Raw genomic sequence first — 19552 nt, 5'->3', positions numbered from 1 at the left:
AGGCGACCGACCAGGCTCTGGAGAGGGGAGCGAGGCAAGGCGACGAGGCACTGGAGAGGGACCCGCAGGCGACAGCCGACCCGGAAGGCCAGGACCCGCAGGCGCCAGCCGAGCCAGAGCGCAGGCGAGGGAGGGCGAGCCAGGGGGCAGGGCGGGCGGGACCCCAGCCCTGCGTCTGTGTCCCCTTCCCCTGCGGGACACAGACAGGCCGACCCTAGTTCGGGGTCGATGTCGCCGGGGCGAGGGACAAGGGGTTACGAGTTCTGTCCCCGAGGGGTCCCATTCTAGCTCCTCCACCTCCGAAGAGGGAGGAACCAAGATGGAGTTGTCCGGGACCACCTCGGGGACTAGGACAGGGACTGGAGCTGCTGCAGGCGGAGGGGGCGCCTCTGGAGCTGCTGCAGGCGGAGGGGGCGCCTCTGGAGCTGCTGCAGGCGGAGGGGGCGCCTCTGGAGCTGCTGCAGGCGGAGGGGGCGCCTCTGGAGCTGCTGCAGGCGGAGGGGGCGCCTCTGGAGCTGCTGCAGGCGGAGGGGGCGCCTCTGGAGCTGCTGCAGCAGGGCGGTCAGGGACAGGAGCGCAGTCAGGGACAGGAGCGCAGTCAGGGACAGGAGCGCAGTCAGGGACAGGAGCGCAGTCAGGGACAGGAGCTGCAGGTGGCTGCAGTGGTGGCGCCTGCCCGGGAGCTGCAGCTGGCGGCTGCAGTGGGGGCGCCTGCCCGGGAGCTGCAGCAGGCGGCTGCAGTGGGGGCGCCTGCCCGGGAGCTGCAGCAGGCGGCTGCAGAGGGGGGCGCCTCTGCAGGAACAGGAGCACGGTCAGGAACAGGAGCTGGCTGCAGTGGGGGTGCCTGCCCGGGAGCTGCAGCAGGTGGCTGCAGTGGGGGCGCCTGCCCGGGAGCTGCAGCAGGCGGCTGCAGAGGGGGCGCCTCTGCAGGAACAAGGGCACGGTCAGGAACAGGAGCTGGCTGCAGTGGGGGCGCCTGCCCGGGAGCTGCAGCAGGTGGCTGCAGTGGGGGCGCCTGCCCGGGAGCTGCAGCAGGCGGCTGCAGAGGGGGCGCCTCTGCAGGAACAGGAACACGGTCAGGAACAGGAGCTGGCTGCAGTGGGGGCGCCTGCCCGGGAGCTGCAGCAGGTGGCTGCAGTGGGGGCGCCTGCCCGGGAGCTGCAGCAGGCGGCTGCAGAGGGGGCGCCTCTGCAGGAACAGGAGCACGGTCAGGAACAGGAGCTGGCTGCAGTGGGGGCGCCTGCCCGGGAGCTGCAGCAGGTGGCTGCAGTGGGGGCGCCTGCCTGGGAGCTGCAGCAGGCGGCTGCAGAGGGGGCGCCTGCCCGGGAGCTGCAGCAGGCGGCTGCAGAGGGGGCGCCTGCCCGGGAGCTGCAGCAGGCGGCTGCAGAGGGGGCGCCTGCCCGGGAGCTGCAGCAGGCGGCTGCTGTGGAGGCGCCTGCCCGGGAGCTGCAGCAGGCGGCTGCAGAGGGGGCGCCTGCCCGGGAGCTGCAGCAGGCGGCTGCAGAGGGGGCGCCTGCCCGGGAGCTGCAGCAGGCGGCTGCTGTGGAGGCGCCTGCCCGGGAGCTGCAGCAGGCGGCTGCAGAGGGGGCGCCTCTGCAGGAACTGCAGGTTGCTGCAGTGGCGGCTGCGCTGGCTGCGCAGGCGGCTGCGCAGGCGGCAGGAACACCCCAGACGTGTGCGCGGGAACTGCAGGCAGACAGGAAGACTCAGGCGAGGGCACAGAAGCTGCAGATGACGGGAACGCTCCAGACGTGGGCGCGGGAACTGCAGGCAGACAGGACGACTCGACAGCGGGAGCCCTAAGCACAGGCGGGTGCTTAACCGCTGGAGTCGGACGGCCCGTCGGTCGCGCAGGCAGCGGAGGTGGCTGTCCCAGCGCATGAACCGCGGGTACTGGCGACAGCCCCAGCACGGTAGCCGCAGGATCTAGCGGCGGCACCTGTGCAGGTGTCGCGGGCTGAGGAAGCTGCGCCGTCTGCACGGGCAGTAGCGAGGACTGCTCCGGCTGCGCAGGTTGCAGGGGGGCGGGCGCCGCAAGCCGCGCAGGCGGCGGTCGCCGGGAATGCAGAGAGCGTGCCAACTGCTCTCTGCATTCTAACAGAGGCGAGGAGAGCTCCTCAGGGGCTTTTGCCTCTACAGGCGGGACTGGTAAGTCCGCTGAAGGAGAGACGATCCCTGCCTCCCTTGGGAAGCGGGGCACACGCGGGACTGAGTCTCTGACCGCTCGAATCCCTCCCCAATGCTGTAGTCTCTCGGGCCGGTAATTATACCGCTCGAGGGGCGGTGGCTGATCCGGGGACAAGGGCTTGAGGTCCGGGAATTGGACTTGCCTCTCCTCCTCGTCGTCGCTGCAGTCCCAGAACCTGGCCAGAGAACAAGCTCCGAAACGGAGCGGTTCGTCCTCGGGGCTCTGGAGTAGCTCCTCCTTCTCGCTCTCGAAAGGGGTCCACGGGTGGGAGAGCGAGCAGGAACCCAGATTGATGAACTCCTCAGGGGTCCTCTTTCTCCCCTGCTTCCTCTTCTTTTTTAGGTTCGTCATTCTGTCACGCTCCGGTTCGGACGAACAGGCGATCGTGCGGGCGGTTGGCCAAAAATCAGGCAGACGCGGCAGGATCGGGGAGATCGGGGGTTTATTAGGGGAAAGGAACACTGGGAACATGGAAACTACGGGAGACCAACGAACGCACAAGAGTCAAGCAATGACGAACGAGGGTAACAGGCAAGACCAGGATATAAATAGGACATGACTAACTCAAAATAATCAGACACAGCAGGAGACAATTAGGGAATCACACATGGGTAATCAGGGGGCGTGGCACACACGAGGAGCGGACGAGCCGGGCATCACAACACCCATATATATATATATATATATATATGTACATATATATAGTTTTTTTATTAGCAATAGAAAAGAAAAATAACGCAGTTCTCCGTAAAGGAGGGATGGTGGATGGAATATATACATACATATATATAAAATAATTGTCACACAACCTGGGTGACATGCCTTGCCTGCTCACCCAATTTTAGTGCAACTTAGTTATCCATAATGACCAACTAGTCTCGATACACCCATAAATATATATGTATATATATATATATATATATAGTTTTTTTATTTTTTTCGTAATGGACAATAAAAATAACGCAGTTCTCCGTAAAGGAGGGATGGTGGATGGAATATATATATACATATATACATTTATATAAAATAATTGTCACACAACCTGGGTGACATGCCTTGCCTGCTCACCCAGTTTTAGTGCACCTTAGTTATCCATACTGACCATCTAGTCTCGATACACCCATAAATATATATACTGAACAAAAATATAAACGCAACACTCTTGTTTCTGCTCCCATTTTTCATGAGATGGACTTAAAGACCTACAATTCATTCCAGATACACAATATTACCATTTCTCTCAAACATTTCTCACAAATCAGTCTAAATGTGTGATAGTGAGCACTTCTGCTTTGCTGAGATAATCCATCCCACCTCACAGGTGTGCCACATCAAGATGCTGATCTGACATCATGGGTAGTGCACAGGTGTACCTTATACTGCCCACAATAAAAGGCCACCCTGGAATGTGCAGTTTTTTGCTTTATTGGGGGTCTGGGGACTCAGAACCGGTCAGTATCTGGTGTGACCACCATTTGCCTCATACAATGCAACACATCTTCTTCGCATAGAGTTTATCAGATTGTCAATTGTGGCCTGTGGAATGTTGGTCCACTCCTCTTCAATGGCTGTGCGAAGTTGTTGGATATTAGTGGGAACTGGTACACGCTGTCGTATACGCCGGTCAAGCACATCCCAAACATGCTCAACGGGTGACATGTCCGGTGAGTATGCTGGCCATGCAAGAACTGGGACATTTTCAGCTTCCAAGAACTGTGTACAGATCCTTGCAACATGGGGCCGTGCATCATCTGTCTGAGTGGCTGGTCTCAGACGATCTTGGAGGTGAACCTGCTGGATGTGGAGGTCCTGGGCTGGTGTGGTTACACGTGGTCTGCGGTTGTGAGGCCGGTTGGATGTACTGCCATATTCTCTGAAACGCCTTTGGAGACGGCTTATGGTTGAGAAATGAACATTCAATGCACGAGCAACAGATCTGGTTGACATTCCTGCTGTCAGCATGCCAATTGCACGCTCCCTCAATGCTTGTGGCATCTGTGGCATTTTGCTGTGAGACAAAACTGCACATTCCAGGGTGGCCTTTTATTGTGGGCAGTATAAGGTACACCTGTGCACTACCCATGATGTCAGATCAGCATCTTGATGTGGCACACCTGTGAGGTGGGATGGATTATCTCAGCAAAGCAGAAGTGCTCACTATCACACATTTAGACTGATTTGTGAGAAATGTTTGAGAGAAATGGTAATATTGTGTATCTGGAATGAATTGTAGATCTTTAAGTCCATCTCATGAAAAATGGGAGCAAAAACAAAAGTGTTGCGTTTATATTTTTGTTCAGTGTATGTATATGTATACATATAGTTTTTTTTGTGTTTGTGAAAACGGGTCTTTAATCGGGGAAACGGAGCGGGTAGAGCAGGACGGAACGCAGGCATTGACAAACTACAATGACGGACAGGGCAAACAGGTAAGACCAGGACTTAAAATAGGTCATGACTAATCAAAGTAATCGGGCAAAGCAGGAGACGATCAGGGAAGCACACGTGGGTAATCAGGGGGCGTGGCACACACGAGGAGCGGACAAGCCGGGCATATATGTATATCTATATAAAACCTCATTAATGAGGGACAGGGAACAGAACGGACAGACAGAACTGGCACAGGGGAAGGAGCCAGGACAAGACTTGACATAAGACAGGAAAGGCAGAGAAACAGATCAGAAAGGGGGACACGGAGGGAACAGGCAGGACAAAAGGACCGGGAGTGAACGAAGGGAACATCGGAGAAAGAGGAGCAGAAGCCAGAGGGACGAGGGACAAAGAGAGGAGGGACAGAGACAGGAGGAACAAAGCGAGGGGGAGCAGAGGCAGGAGGGACAAAGACGGGAGGCCAGGGAGAGAAGGAGGGGGAACCAAGAGGAGCCCGAGGGAGACCCAGCGGGCGACGGGAGGCAGCCGGAAGGGCTGCAGGCGGCCGGGAGGCCGGAGCCGGAGGGGCCGAGGAGACGGGGTGAGGGACAGACGCAGGGACGAAGGAGGGAGTCGGAGGGGAGACCAGGGAAGGGGACGAAGGAGCTGGAAGGGACCCTGGCGAGGGCAAGGAGAGAGGGGGAGCCGCAGCAGACGGCGACGTCCTCCGACACGCCAGAGCGGGAGGACCAGCAGGCGAATGAGGAGCCGCCGTCGGGGGGCCCGCAGGCAACCGATAAGACGCCGGAGGAGGGACCGAGGCAGGGCGACGAGGCCGCGGAGGGGGACCCGCAGACGACAGCCGACCCGGAGGGCCAGGACCCGCAGGTGCCGACCAAGCCCTAGCGCCGGCGAGGGAGGGCGAGCCAGGGGGCTGGGCGGGTGGGACCCCAGCCGTGCGTCTGTGTCCTCTCCCCTTATGGGACACAGACATAAGGACCTGCGGCCGGGGTCGGGCTCGTCGGGGTGAGGGTACCAGAGTCACAGGGGGAGAAGGGACTGGAGTGGGGCCAGGGACTGGAGCTGCAGGCTGCAGAGGGGGCGCCTGCCCGGGAGCTGCAGGCAGGGAAAGCGCCTCGGACGTGGGCGCGGTAGCTGCAGGCAGCGGAGACGGCTGCTCGGGCTCTGGGGCCGCAGGGGGCACTTATTTTATTATATAAAATAAGTGTCACACAACCGGGGTGACATGCCTTGCCTGCTTGTGGGATGAGGAAGACTCAGGGACTGGAAATGGGATTAAAACTGAAGATGTGCTCATTCCTTTGTGTATTTACAAATTTTCCTTCCGTCAGACATGAGGAGTTTGCTGCTATATTTGGCACTAATAGAGATTCTGATGCTGCTATTTTTATTGTCTATTAGTTTGTTATTATTTACAAGTTCTGTTGTGTTTTTGCATTTTTCTCTTCTGGTTAATTAACTGCTGTCTGTTTGCTGTGAAGTATGAGTGTGGTGAGTAAGACTCAGGGACTGGAAGTGGGATTACAACTAAAGATAACATGCTTATTCCTTTTTGTATTGTTTACAAATTTCCTTCCGTCAAACATGAGGAGTTTGCTGCTATATTGTGCACTAACAGAGATTCTGATGCTGCTATTTTTATTGTTTATAAATGTGTTATTGTTTCCAAGTTGAGTATTCAATAAATGCTAAATTGAGAAATTTTGTGTATCGTTTGTTATTATTAGTGTGATATTTTACCATGCAAATAGAGGGGAAAACGTCCAATTATCGGCCAAAAAAAATCAGCAGCATATATCGGCCATCGCCTGACCCTTGACTTGAAAAACCCATATCGGTCGACCTCTAGTAACAGTACATTCTGTCCAATTCATCCATCGAGTTAAGTCACACACCCACTTGAGGGGGCACTCCGGCAGACGTGAGGATGGGGATGTTCTTTCCGCTATAACATCCACTGCAGAAGTACATCTCGCTCCTGTTCACAGGGCTTACTTCAATGATGAAGCAGGGCTGGTTGTCTGGACAAGAAGTTGTCCTGCTGCTGGGTCTCGGTGCCGTTTTTCCACCTAAGCTTGAAGGTGGAAATGTGTTCCAACTTGGTCCCTGGGACTGCAGCATAGCCAAACATCGCGAGCAGCGTCGGCCACACCCACCACCAGAACCATCACACCGTCCTATACACATAAAGAAGAACTAAAACATAGAGTGTTGTGACAATCTATGCGTTAATGTTTGGCAGCATAGGTGATTCATTAAAATTATACCGAAGAATGGAAAATGTGATATTTAGAATATTTTTTGCCATTTAGTAGCTAATTTAAGCACTTACCCAATGCCTCAATTTGTTTTAGGTCAGTAATGTCTGAGCCAAAAGAATGAATGTATGAATTTAATACAATTCACCCACTCCCACCCACACACAAATCTGAAATTCAATTTAAGACACTTCTTAAACATTAGTGCATTAACAAAAAAGGAAAATCTTAAGAGATTCAGTAGGATTTTCTATGTTAGACTTAAGCTAATAGTTCAATAGTTTTTACATATTTCAATATACCAATTTGACTTTAATGTTGAAACAGATGCTAAAACATGGAATAATTTCATAACTAGAGAAACATGTTATTCACAAACACTAGCAAAGGTAGCTTATAGTTAAGCTTACTTAAGTCAGCAAGTCAGGCTACAGTGTGTAAGAATAGTCGTAAACGATAATTTGTCTCAGTCTTACATGACAGAATAAGTAAACAGAAAATATAAAATGGCTGAAACAGCGTCATTAACGCCAGCTACAGTAGAGGCGCAGAAAAGGTGTCATGACTGAAGTATTCCCAAACTCTGGAAGACCGTATGCGAGCCTTTTTTGCCGCGTGTTTCTCCAGAGGCTCCGGAGCTCCGCTGGTTGAGACAGCCATGTTGGTTCATGTGCAGGGGGACGAGCGGCAAATTTCTTTTTTGCAGGGTGGTAGGTGATGTCTCATTAATATTTATGAGAGAAGTGCTACATGATTGGCCAGTGCATGCCAGTGCATGCCCAAAATGGTGCGGCACTGCATCCAAGCCTGCGGCACTCAGAGTCACAAATACAGTGGAAACCATTTGTAGTAATTACGTCTGTCTGGCTGATTTCCAACTAATTGATATTTGTATATTTATTACATGAATATAAGGTAATATAAGGTAATAGAAGAGGTATTTAATGGTTTTCCATCTGAGGAATTTGCAAAAAACTGCAGTGCATGATGGGTCGGACCTAAAGGCTGCCTTAACGTCCTCATCTGTATGACGACATACATCAAGACTAGGAAGGTGCATAATGTTCATGTCTGGTTGCGTTTGTTGGTCCAGAAAGTAATTCAATTTCGCCATGTAGGTTACGTTCTTAAAAACTGCTTGGATATAGCCCGATTATATGCTGTGGGCCTTTTAATTTCTTTGTTTACCAGGTAGGCTACCTTCTTTAAACTGCGTTTTGTTAGACTACATATTTAGGGAGGTCTTTATAAATTTATAGTAGTCTTCATAAATATGTGCATAGTTTAGCCTAACCCAGCCACTTAAGGGAGAAAGCCAGCTCAACTAGGTGTCGGTCCCAAGCCCGGATTAATGGGGAGGGTTGGCGTCAAGAAATAAAGAGACTGTATCTTCACTGCATGACTGATGTCAAAATGTGTGAAATATGTGGTTGTATTAATAAATGCATTAAAGTAGGTTAATGATTCTGTGCTGTCTAAATTGTATAGAAAATTTCTACGTATAGCCAAACAAATCTCCTCCTGTTTGAAAAGGCATAGAAAAAGCAATTTAGCCACTAAAACTTTACAGTTTTTGTGAGGGACAGTCGAATTCTCTCGTTTCTCTCGTCAAGTTTTTTTGTGATCCTGCACCTACACTTTGCCGGCCCCAGGAGGATGGGCTCCCCCTTTGAGTTTGGTCCCTCCCAAGGTTTCTTCCTTCTTGGGAGTTTTTCCATCCTATCGGCGCCTATGGCTTACTCACTGGGGGCTTTGGGTGGGCATGATATAAAGCAAAGCATTTTCCCTCCCAGTTTCCTCCTCTGGTCCACATTGCAGGACCATCAGCCATCAGAAACAGTCAGACGGTCTCCTTCAGCTTCTTTAGTGTCCTTGGAAGCCAAGGCAGTTTTAGGTCTGAGAAGAGGTTTATCAGAAGGACACATATTACGTCGTTTGTCCTGAAATGTAACATGGGGAGGAAAAGTTAAGCGGTTTAGTCAGATTGGAGTCGTTTATTCAGCAGTGGCAGCGCCAGTGACTTAATGCTACAGGTGCTATAGGGGAGTGAGATTATTTAGACCGGGTGCTTTAGCTTTTCAGCTTATGTAGATGGTGTATAGAAGCACACAGCACGATAAGCTACAGCATGGATAAAATAGGATAAAATATGAAATTCTAACGTCTAGCTCACAGAGCCTCTATGTGTACTTTGAAGAAAAAATACACTACAAGTATGCTGTAAAAACCGCAAAAATGTCTTACACAATATACAGATTTTACAGATAGTTAAAGAAAAAATGAAACCAATATTTTGGGGGTGCTGTGGGGGTACTATGGTCATTGGAGGAGGAGCTAGAGCCCCCCCCCCCAAGCTTTTCCTTGGTGCTGCCACTGTTGTTCAGATTAAAAGTAACATTGTCATTAATAAACAGTACTCTGATCAAATTTTTGCATGTACAAACACAATCAAAGTTTAACCACATGTTTAGACACAATTCACACACCTGTTACATTTCCATAATGCTAAGACTCTCTACACTTACTTCATCCACTTTCTTGTTTGGTACACAGTCATTTGATGGATGTGTAAGATCATTACCAGACCGTCTGCTGCAAACTCTACAGTTAATGAATGGCTGCAAAAACACACAGACACACAAAAACAGTATTTAAAGAGTGGTGGGCAATAAATACAGTGAGAGAAGGTGTAGTAAAGATATATCTAATGATTTAAGGCAGAGCTGCTGGAGTGCAGGGTTTAATGACACAGAACAATTTTAGAGGAAAGAGCTTCCAAAGCAGGGTCACCATAAGGCTATATTATACAAAGCAAGTTCATCTAAAAGTATGAACAACAAATCCCGTTTAACTGAACACTGCTCTGTATTAAAATACTGTCCTCCGATCAAGCTAAGTGGTCCTGTAGTTCACTATTTAAAGAGGTAAATTTAAAGGGTAATTCACACTGCACATCTACCCTGCTCTGACCAGGTTTAATTACTGGCTTTCTAATTAAAACAAGAGTTAAGTCCTGCCCTTTCACCACAAAACACCACACTGCCATTTAAGGCTGATTTCAACAATGAGTTTTAGTTAACCTGGCTCGATTGAGTTAACTCTGGGTATGTAAAACCCGCTTTGTAGTACAGCCCACAGGTCTTTAAATAAGGCCAGCTAGGGTTCATAGCTCGAAGCATAATCTACAGGTCACCCCTCAGATGATTAGCATTTGCTTCTGCCTGGTAATCCAGCCTTTAAGCCTGTAAACCTACTAAAATTTGAGAATAAGGTGAAGGAACTGGCTCTTTGAGGCCACCTATGTATTTGTTACTTTATTGTTGGCTAACTTTCCCCCGCAGGGCATCAAAAAAGTTAACATGAACCTAAATTAATTTGCTAACTGATATGTCCAATGCTCACAGTCACAGTGACTCTTTACTTACCCTCTTGTCCATGAAAATACAGTCAGCCCGATGGTCTGTTGCAGTTGACTTTGGACATTTTGTTGCTCTCAAGAGAATCTCAATGTCAATGTATTCACTGCTGATCTAAATCACATAAACACGTTATATACAAAATTGCCTACAACTGTTTTAAAGGCAATATAACAAACAATAATCACCCAAAAAATGGCAAACTGTCACAGACTTGACTGCAGCAGATTCAGAGAGAAACTGTGAGAAGGTAAAATTGACCAGGGCTGAGATATACAACCATCACTTTCATTGTGAAGAGACATTAAGCATCATATGCATTGAAATTAAAACATCAAAATCAATGTGATACTCATTAGTTCAGCTTGCAGATGATGAAAGTTTCACACTTTTGTAAACACTTTCTCAGCAGTTACCTTCGGACGGCCCTGGATGTTATAGAAATTCATGTGCTGACGGGTTCCTTGATGAGCATTTTCGACTGCGAGTTTAATGGCCGTCTTGTGAGTGCAGGGAGACTGTGGTAATCTTGCTGGGCCTCTGTGGAGATAAGCAGAGCTCCATAAGCCAAAACCAGAAGCAGCAGGCGGGTCATCTTCCTCTCAGCTTTGAAGGGAGAAGCAGGACTGAGGACACTGATCTGTGGTCCCCTTATCCAGCACGTCCAGGGGCGTGTCCTTCACTCGAAACAAACAGACCTTTGAACAACATTGGAAAACTCTTCAGGATGAATTGAGGCAGGTGGTCAAGTGGGTTTATTGTTATTTCAGCAATATACACAGTACACAGTGAAAGGAAACATTGTTCCTCCTGGACCACGGTGCAACACAAAGAAGAAAAACAGAAACAACACAAGATGACACAAGTGCGGGCAAGATAGAACTATACAGAGTGAAAGGAGCACAAACAGAGGGAGAAAGTGCAAGATAAACACAAGAGCAACAATACAATACTACAGGACAAGACAGCGCAGTCAAGAACACAGAGTGCAGCCAGAGCTAACCTGAATAGGGGCATCAAGGTTGCCAGGCAGGCAGAGAAACAGAAAATAGAGGTCTACTTCACATACAACAACCCACAGTGGGTGTGGCAGGGAATACAACACATTACAAACTTCAAAGGCAACAACACCGTCACTGTTAACAGCAACGCCCTTTTAGCAAAGGAGCTAAACAGCTTCTTTGCTCGTCTGGAGGAACACAGAGCAGACATAGCCACACTGCCCCCTCCCCCAATCTCCAGCACTCACAGACTCCCTCTGCAGGAACACCACGCGAGAAGGCACATTGCATCTCTAGGTGTGTGGAGTTTAAGACAAGGCAAGTGATGCTACGATAATATAATTCCTTGGTAAGACCCCACCTAGAATATTGTGTGCGGGTTTGGTTACCATACCTTAAGAAGGACATTGCTGCCTTGGAAAAGGTGCAACGTAGGGCAACGAGAATGATTCCTGGTCTTAGAGGAATGTCTAATGAGGAGAGGTTAGCTGAGCTGAATCTGTTTAGCCTCGAGCAAAGGAGACTAAGGGGGGACATAATCCAGGTGTTTAAGATTCTAACAGGTCTGGATGCTGTTCAGCCAAATGGCTATTTCAATGTTAGTTTAAATACCAGAACTCGTGGCCATAAGTGGAAATTAGCTGGAGAACATTTTAAAACGAATTTGATGAAGCATTTCTGTACACAGCGTGTAGTTAGAGTATGGAATAGTCTTCCTGTTATTGTAACACAAGCTAAAACCCTGGGTTCTTTTAAATCAGAGCTAGATAAGATTTTTGAGCTATTAGCTAAGTTCTCCTCAAAGGAGCTTGATGGGCCGAATGGCCTCCTCTCATTTGTAAATCTCTTTGGTTCTTATGAGTCAGCTTACAGAGATGAGGTCCAGAAACTGATAGGTTGGAGTTCAGCAAACAATTTGGCACTAAACAGCACAAAGACAAAGGAATCACTGACTTCAGGAAGGATGGAGGCGACACTGGCCTGCCTAGATGGATGGATGGATGTTTTTATTGACATTGTAAGTACAATGAGATTTAGTTTGGAACGCGCCAGCAGCTACACAGTATATTTACAATTATATAGATTGTGAGGCATAAAATAAGGTGTGAGTAATATAACATAACGACATAATATAAGTAATCATTAATTAATCATTACAGATGGTATGAGGTGTGAACCGCTAGGCTGCTATGGCATGTTTGGTATCAAACCGATGGAAAATCACTCCAGTTTCCAAATCTGGTCAGTGGTTACCACGAAAGTGAATATATCAAAAGTTACACCAGCCTAACGAAAATCATCAATACAAGGGAAATCACTCTGGTCATAAATCTCAAAAGGACTGATACAGACCCCCTTCCGAAAGCCCGCCAAATGGATGGTCAGCCATTGGTCCAGGAGTCGAATTCCTGGTCACTCCTATTCACGAACTTTACACTATAAAACCTGGCACCTCAGAACAAAGCCAGGAGAGGAGAAACAGAAGGGAGGAGAAAACAAAAGACCATCAGCACGAAGAGAGGCAGAGAACATCAGCCCAAGAGAAGAGAAGCCCACAAGAAGCCCTCCTGAAGCCTATCAGTGAAGACCCAGCTGGACAGAGAACTGCAACCAAGCCCAAGCTTCACCAGGAGAGGGAATCAGAGGGGCTCCACTCCAACAACCGCTGCAAACACCGCGCCTCCCTGAGTGCCATCACCCATCAGCTCATCAGCCTCCGCAACCAACTGCCAAGACCCCCCCCCCCCCACTCTGCAACCAAGTAAACAAACTTCCTTTCATTTATAACAACCTAAACTCCTATTCACCTGCTATATTACTTTAGGACAGTATTTCCACAAATTGCTTGCTTTGCAGAACAGTATTTTCCCTTTTAAGGTTACTCATTTTAAATCTGGTCATTGCATTTTCATGATTACATTGTTTGTGTCCACTCCGTTATTTCGTGTTTATTGTTTGTTAGGTGTAATGTCTGTCTTATGTTAGTTATAGGAATAAATGCATGTCTTTTACACAACTTCAGCCTCCGTTCATTGAGTGCTCACAAGAATCCCTGCCTGTGCGATCTACGCTCTGAAACCTCAAATTCGCCTGAAATATCGCGAGACTCTCTCTCATTGGCCGTGAGGGGAGCTTCGCTACCGATCGTTTACATTACCTGGTGACGCAGCTCGTTGGACAAGCCTTCTATTCTAACCCAGGTTATTACGTGATACTGGTTATTAATGAGTTCCATTTAAGTCACACATTAACAGACTCACGGTGTTTCGCAATTGAGTTTGAGCCGACCATTCAGCATAAAAATTGGTTAATAATCACAAGGCACAAGGTTTAAACTTATTCTGAGCACACAATTTAAACTTTTTATGACCGAACGTGCAGTGAAGAAGCGCTACTGTCAACTGGTTGCAAAAGTCGCACTCATGGCAATCTGAAGGCATTTAAGCGGGATCATATGGGCTTATTATAGTTATTTTTATTTCTATTATTAGTAGTTATATTATTTTGTTTTATTTTCGGTGATTTCATTGTAGTTCTTTCGTATTAAACTGCAGTAAACTTTAACCCTATGTCTGACGAGATTCTCAGATGTAGCGCTTTGTTTCCAGGTTCAATTCGGACGAGTGTCTCCGTTTCTATATATCCTGGGAGAGATCTCTCTATTAGCGAACGGGAATACTTGTTATGAGGTTCTAACCTAAATTATGTTGCGCTTGGACATAAGACCGATAGCTTAGTTACCTATCAGGATCATACTCGTATGTGTGTGCCTGCTTTAGACAAAGCAAGTTTAACACAACTTTGCGCTGTGAGCCAAGTGTGTGTCATTTAGAAATTGGGAGTCTCCTGTGCTTGAGACCCGCCGTGGTTAAGCACCATTTGCGACGAGATATAGTGCACTCACAATTTAAATCTGTCGCCGTAACGCGTGCGCCGTCTCGCTTCAGTAATTGTTTTAAGGGGTTTTATACTGTGCAAGGCACAGAAGAAGGCCACAAGCAGCATGCGCATGCATTAAATGTGTGTGTCACTCATCTAGCGTCGGCAACCGCCTAGCTATATCTTTGGTTACCTCTAGTGGTCAGGCATAGAACTACCACTCCATTTCGAAATTGCGCCTCTAGTGGCCAGGCATAGAACTACCACTCAATTTCGATATTGCGCCTCTAGTGGCCAGGCATAGAACTACCACTCCATTTTGATATTGCGCCCCCGGTGGTCAGGCATAGAACTACCACTCCATTTCGATATTGCGCCCCCGGTGGTCAGGCATAGAACTACCACTCCAGTTCGAAATTGCGCCTCTAGTGGTCAGGCATAGAACTACCACTCCATTTCGAAATCGCGCTTCTAGTGGTCAGGCATAGAACTACCACTCCATTTCGATATTGCGCCCCCGGTGGTCAGGCATAGAACTACCACTCCATTTCGAAATTGGGCTTCTAGTGGTCAGGCATAGAACTACCACTCAATTTTGAAATTGCGCTTCTAGTGGCAAGCCATAGAAGTACTACTCCATTTCGAAATCGCGCCTCTAGTGGTCAGGCATAGAACTACCACTCCATTTCGATATTGCGCCCCCGGTGGTCAGGCATAGAACTACCACTTCATTTCGAAATTGCGCTTCTAGTGGTCAGGCATAGAACTACCACTCAATTTTGAAATTGCGCTTCTAGTGACAAGCCATAGAACTACTACTCCATTTCGAAATCGCGCCTCTAGTGGTCAGGCATAGAACTACTATTCCATTTCGAAATCGTGCCTCTAGTGGTCAGGCATAGAACTACCACTCCATTTCGAAATTGCGCCCCCGTTGGTCAGGCATAGAACTACCACTCCATTTCGATATTGCGCCCCCGGTGGTCAGGCATAGAAGTACCACTCCATTTCGATATTGCGCCCCCGGTGGTCAGGCATAGAACTACCACTCCAGTTCGAAATTGCGCCTCCAGTGGTCAGGCATAGAACTACCACTCCATTTCAAAATCGCGCCTCCAGTGGTCAGGCATAGAACTACAACTCCATTTCGATATTGCGCCCCCGGTGGTCAGGCATAGAACTACCACTCCATTTCGAAATTGCGCTTCTAGTGGTCAGGCATAGAACTACCACTCAATTTTGAAATTGCGCTTCTAGTGGCAAGCCATAGCAGTGCCACTCCATTGAAATTGCACCTCTAGTGGTCCGCCATAGTAGGTTAACAACATCTGAGTTGGGTCTCTGGTGGTCAACTGCGGTGATACAACACGCATAATTGGACACACAGGTTCTTGCCTGAAAGCAGGAATCAACTTCACAGACTAAATCAGTTTGATCACAATACATTAACATCCAATTAGGTTATTGTTGCATAACTAATTGATGTTTACAATTGAATAAGAAACACAATTCATTTGGTTTGATTCCCGTTTAACCTTTTTGATTTATTTTAGGTTTTATTTCACCTTATGCTTTCATTCATTCCATCTCCCCCAACAAGGGGACTTGCATAGAAGTTCAACCACTATTAACAACAGTAAACCAGTTACGTACACAATCCCATCAGGAAGTCGTTTGGATGTGATCAGTTGAGCCCTTCGGGTGCTGGGTGCTTACCATTCGCTCTCTGTTGGTTGAGCTTGTCTGTGGCTCTGCTGTCACTGCTTGTGATCGTACAGTTTGTCAGAACCGAAGGGGAGTTCTCAGCAATTGGATGCCCAAAAGCGTGTCAGCCCGGCTACACCCACTGACTCATTACGGGCAAGGCTGACAGGTACCTCAGGCGGTCATTACAACTTTTGAGCAGGACTTCGTTTAGGGTGAGTTCTGAGAACGGCCCTAGCTTGGACTCTCACTAGGGTGGGTGATACCTGAAGGCAATTTTGCCAGCCGATAAGCTCCACCTGGGTTGTCTCAGTTGTGCATACAGAATACGCCCTTCCAAGTTAACATTGCTGGGGATCGGGGGAGTGGAAGCCGGACTCAGGCTTGCTTGGCTGGGAGAATGATTCCTGGTCTTAGAGGAATGTTTAATGAGGAGAGGTTAGCTGAGCTGAATCTGTTTAGCCTCGAGCAAAGGAGACTAAGGGGGGACATAATCCAGGTGTTAAATCTGGTCATTGCATTACATTTTTTTTGTATCCACTCCTTTATTTCGTGTTTATTGTTTGTTAGGTGTAATGTCTGTCTTATGTTAGTTATATCCATCCATCCATTTTCCAAACTGCTTATCCTACTGGGTCGCGGGTGGTCCGGAACCTATCCCGGAATGTGGAATGGGCACGAGGCAGGGAACAATCCAGGATGGGGGGCAGCCCATCACAGGGCACACTCACACACAAATCGTGATTATATTATTGCACTATACTGTATAAATAAAAAGTAAACTTAATACCAGTTGTGGTAATAAAGTGCACAGAGAGTAAGAGAGAGTAGGGTTTCACATAAACGTATGTTCATTAGCATTTAGTATTCTGATGGCTTTGGGGTTAGAAGCTCTTATTAAATCTGGTTGTTCTGCAATGCATACTGCGGTAACGTTTACCAGAGGGCAGAAGTTCAAACATCTCATGTGCTAGGTGCGTGGGATCTTTTTTAAATATAATTATGCATATGTAGAACTAGGGATATGATCCTGTTAAGTATGATAGTTCTGTCTCATTATTGCAGGATCGACATCCATAGTAACTGTGGTGATCTATCCATTTGTGTGCATGTCTGTGTGTGTGTGTGCGAGCGGGTATACCTATCCTACCCCATAGCGTGATAAATACCTGTTTTTTTTTTCCCTTATGGGGACCACGAAACTGAAAACCAGGAAAACTCTATTTTATAAAAATATGTGACTGCTGTGGAAAAACTAAAAATGCAAAACCTCTTTTATTTTGCTTGGTTACTTATGGTTATGGTTAGGGCAGGGTGGGGGTTAAGATTGTCATAGTTAGCGTTAGCATTTATCCAATAGAAGTCAATGAGCGGGCCCCATAAGGATAGGTATACCCTATGTGTGTGCATGTGTGTGTTTGTCCCATATTGCCTGGGCTTCAGGATACCTCATAACCCGGAACTTCATCAGAAGTAGTTAGAAAATGGATGAATGGATGGATGGATGGATGGATGGATGGATGGATGGATGGACAGATCAATAAAAGTACAGAACATCCATTTTACAAAGAACCATCAACACTAAATGTATGCACTGGTCATGCTCCTGGAAATTAAACTTCTTTTCTGAAAAGCAGCATGTTCATAAATTAGCTGCTGTTATACCTTGGGGGAACAAATGCAGATGAAATTGTAAAACAAACTGCAGTGGCAAAACAGTTCTGGCTGCCTGTGCTGCCCTGCCTGCCCGCCCTCCTGCCCATTACGTCCTGCCTGTGCCACCCTCCTGCCTGCCCTCCTGCCTGTTTACGTCTTTCCTGTGTGCCCTGCTGCCAGTTATTCTGTATTTACATCCGGACTTAACTAATTGAACCATATAAACCATATAAATCAGGACTTTGTTAACGTGACTTCTGACCTGTGGAGGATGGGCTCCCCCTTTCACTCTGGTTCCTCCAAAGGTTTCTTACTATGACTGAGTTTATCCTTGCCAATGTCGCTTTCTAATTTTTCAGGCTAGATCTTGCTCACTGGGACAATTGGGCAGGGACAAAGTAAAGTGCTTTGAGACAATGTAAGGCTATGAAAATGTACTATACAAAATAAAGTGAATTGACTTGAGTAATGTGGCACAAAGCAACCCTTCTTTGCCACAGGAAATGTCTGGTGCAATTTCTTTTTTAATTGTACATGTCAATTGCATAATACCCTAAACTAATTCATTATTATTTCTATTATTATCATCATCATCAGTATTTCATTAGTATTCCATGGTATTTAGATTTTTCAGGAATCAGTGTGTGTACTGTATACTTTTTAATTTATTTGCACTATGTGTAGTGTCTCTGCAGCTGTATATACTTGCTGCATTATGCACAAGAACTTCCCTCAGGCATCAGTATAGTTAATCAAATGTAATATTTCTTGCTTGTTTATTAAGTTGTTTTAGGTATTTTGTGTGTTCCACTTAATTTAGTGTAATTAGTCCTAGTTGACTCAGGTTTAGTTAGATTTTTCCTTCTGTTGTTCCTCTGCATCATGCTACTGTCATAAAATTTCAATGTCTTACCTAACTTAAGAGTTTTGTGCATTGTGTTTTGGAGAGAAAGAAATCATTACTTTTTTTCTTTAGATTCATCCACTGATTCTATCACCTATGACACATTCCCCCTGAATATTTGTTTGTTTATTTATGTATTTGCTTGGGGGATGGAATTAACAAACAGAAATAACTGAATGAATCAGGGTAGTGAAAAACATTTATAAACTTATCATTTTGGTATTGGTACGATCCTGTTCTGGTTAGTTAGCCGAGGGAGTAAATCATCCGGAGTTTCATCTCTCAATCTCCTCCTACACCCACTCAGCATCACAGTATGGACTCCCCAATGCAACTGATCTGCACGTATTTGTACTCTGGGAGGAAATTGAAGCCCCATAGGAAAAACTCAAAGCCTACAGACATATGCACAAAACCAGGGGACATGCTCAGTTCTGCAGGCCTGGAAGTGTGAGAGAAGGCTATTTATTGAGTTTCCCCTCTGCCCCTGGTAAAGATGAAACATGCACAAGTCATTAAACACACATATACTTACATGAAAGTCTGACTGATACTGGAGCTTCCAGTGCCCGTAAACCAGGTACTGGGGTACTCCATTTCCTTCTTGATAATTAGCGCCATTGAAAAAAAAATCGGTGCCTTTCCTAATATTAACTGACTCTCAGACAAATGTACTGCTTGAAGACCCTGCCACTATTCGCATTTTCCAGCAGGAGTCACAAATCTTCATTGCATTCAGTTTATTCTCAGATGAGCTCATGCATGTTTCTATGTGCATCTTTACACTTAAACAAATACAGCTAACCTCTGTTGTTATATTCCATATATATTTGTCGTGACTGGCCTTTTTTCTCAAATGATGGATTTCTGAAACTAAAACTGACAGTATTCTAAATATTTATATTGCCACATCATCGACACATGTTCTAATATGACATAGCATTCCCTGGACCATAGTGCGACTTAGAGACAAGATATAACATGCCCTTCACGGTAAAACACTAGATAGGTGCAACACTTAATGTCAACGTTGTCAATGTCAATGTTGACTTAATGTCAACGTTAAATTCATGGATTCGCAAATTAAGTAACACGGTTACAGTACAAAAACGAGCAGAGCTGTGTATGGCATGACTATCTCGCGGCGGCGACAA

The 19552-nt window shown here is 47.1% G+C and overlaps 1 protein-coding gene across 1 annotated transcript; it reads right to left on the bottom strand.

Moving 5' to 3' along the window:
- Positions 1-103: 103 nt before the first annotated feature.
- LOC125728364 (uncharacterized) lies at positions 104-2844 on the bottom strand. The gene is made up of 2 exons (XM_049005343.1): positions 818-2844; positions 104-722 (listed from the first exon to the last, which is right to left on the bottom strand). Exons 1-2 carry the CDS (start codon positions 2657-2659, stop codon positions 348-350), a joined length of 2217 nt encoding a protein of 738 aa, XP_048861300.1. The 5' UTR covers positions 2660-2844; the 3' UTR covers positions 104-347.
- Between the last annotated feature and the right edge of the window lie 16708 nt (positions 2845-19552).

The sequence above is a fragment of the Brienomyrus brachyistius genome, unplaced genomic scaffold (genome assembly GCF_023856365.1).
Source record: "Brienomyrus brachyistius isolate T26 unplaced genomic scaffold, BBRACH_0.4 scaffold264, whole genome shotgun sequence".
Classification (NCBI taxonomy): domain Eukaryota; kingdom Metazoa; phylum Chordata; class Actinopteri; order Osteoglossiformes; family Mormyridae; genus Brienomyrus; species Brienomyrus brachyistius.
Note: the sequence above shows the minus strand (reverse complement) of the source record. Positions and strands in the feature narration are given on the sequence as shown.

Coding starts and splice junctions, on each gene's coding strand:
- LOC125728364 (XM_049005343.1), bottom strand. CDS start 2,659: ATGTTCCCAGTGTTCCTTTCCCCTAATAAACCCCCGATCTCCCCGATC. Junction 723..817: donor CACTGCAGCCAGCTCCTGTT/CCTGACCGTGCT, acceptor CGCCTGCTGCAG/CTCCCGGGCAGGCGCCCCCA.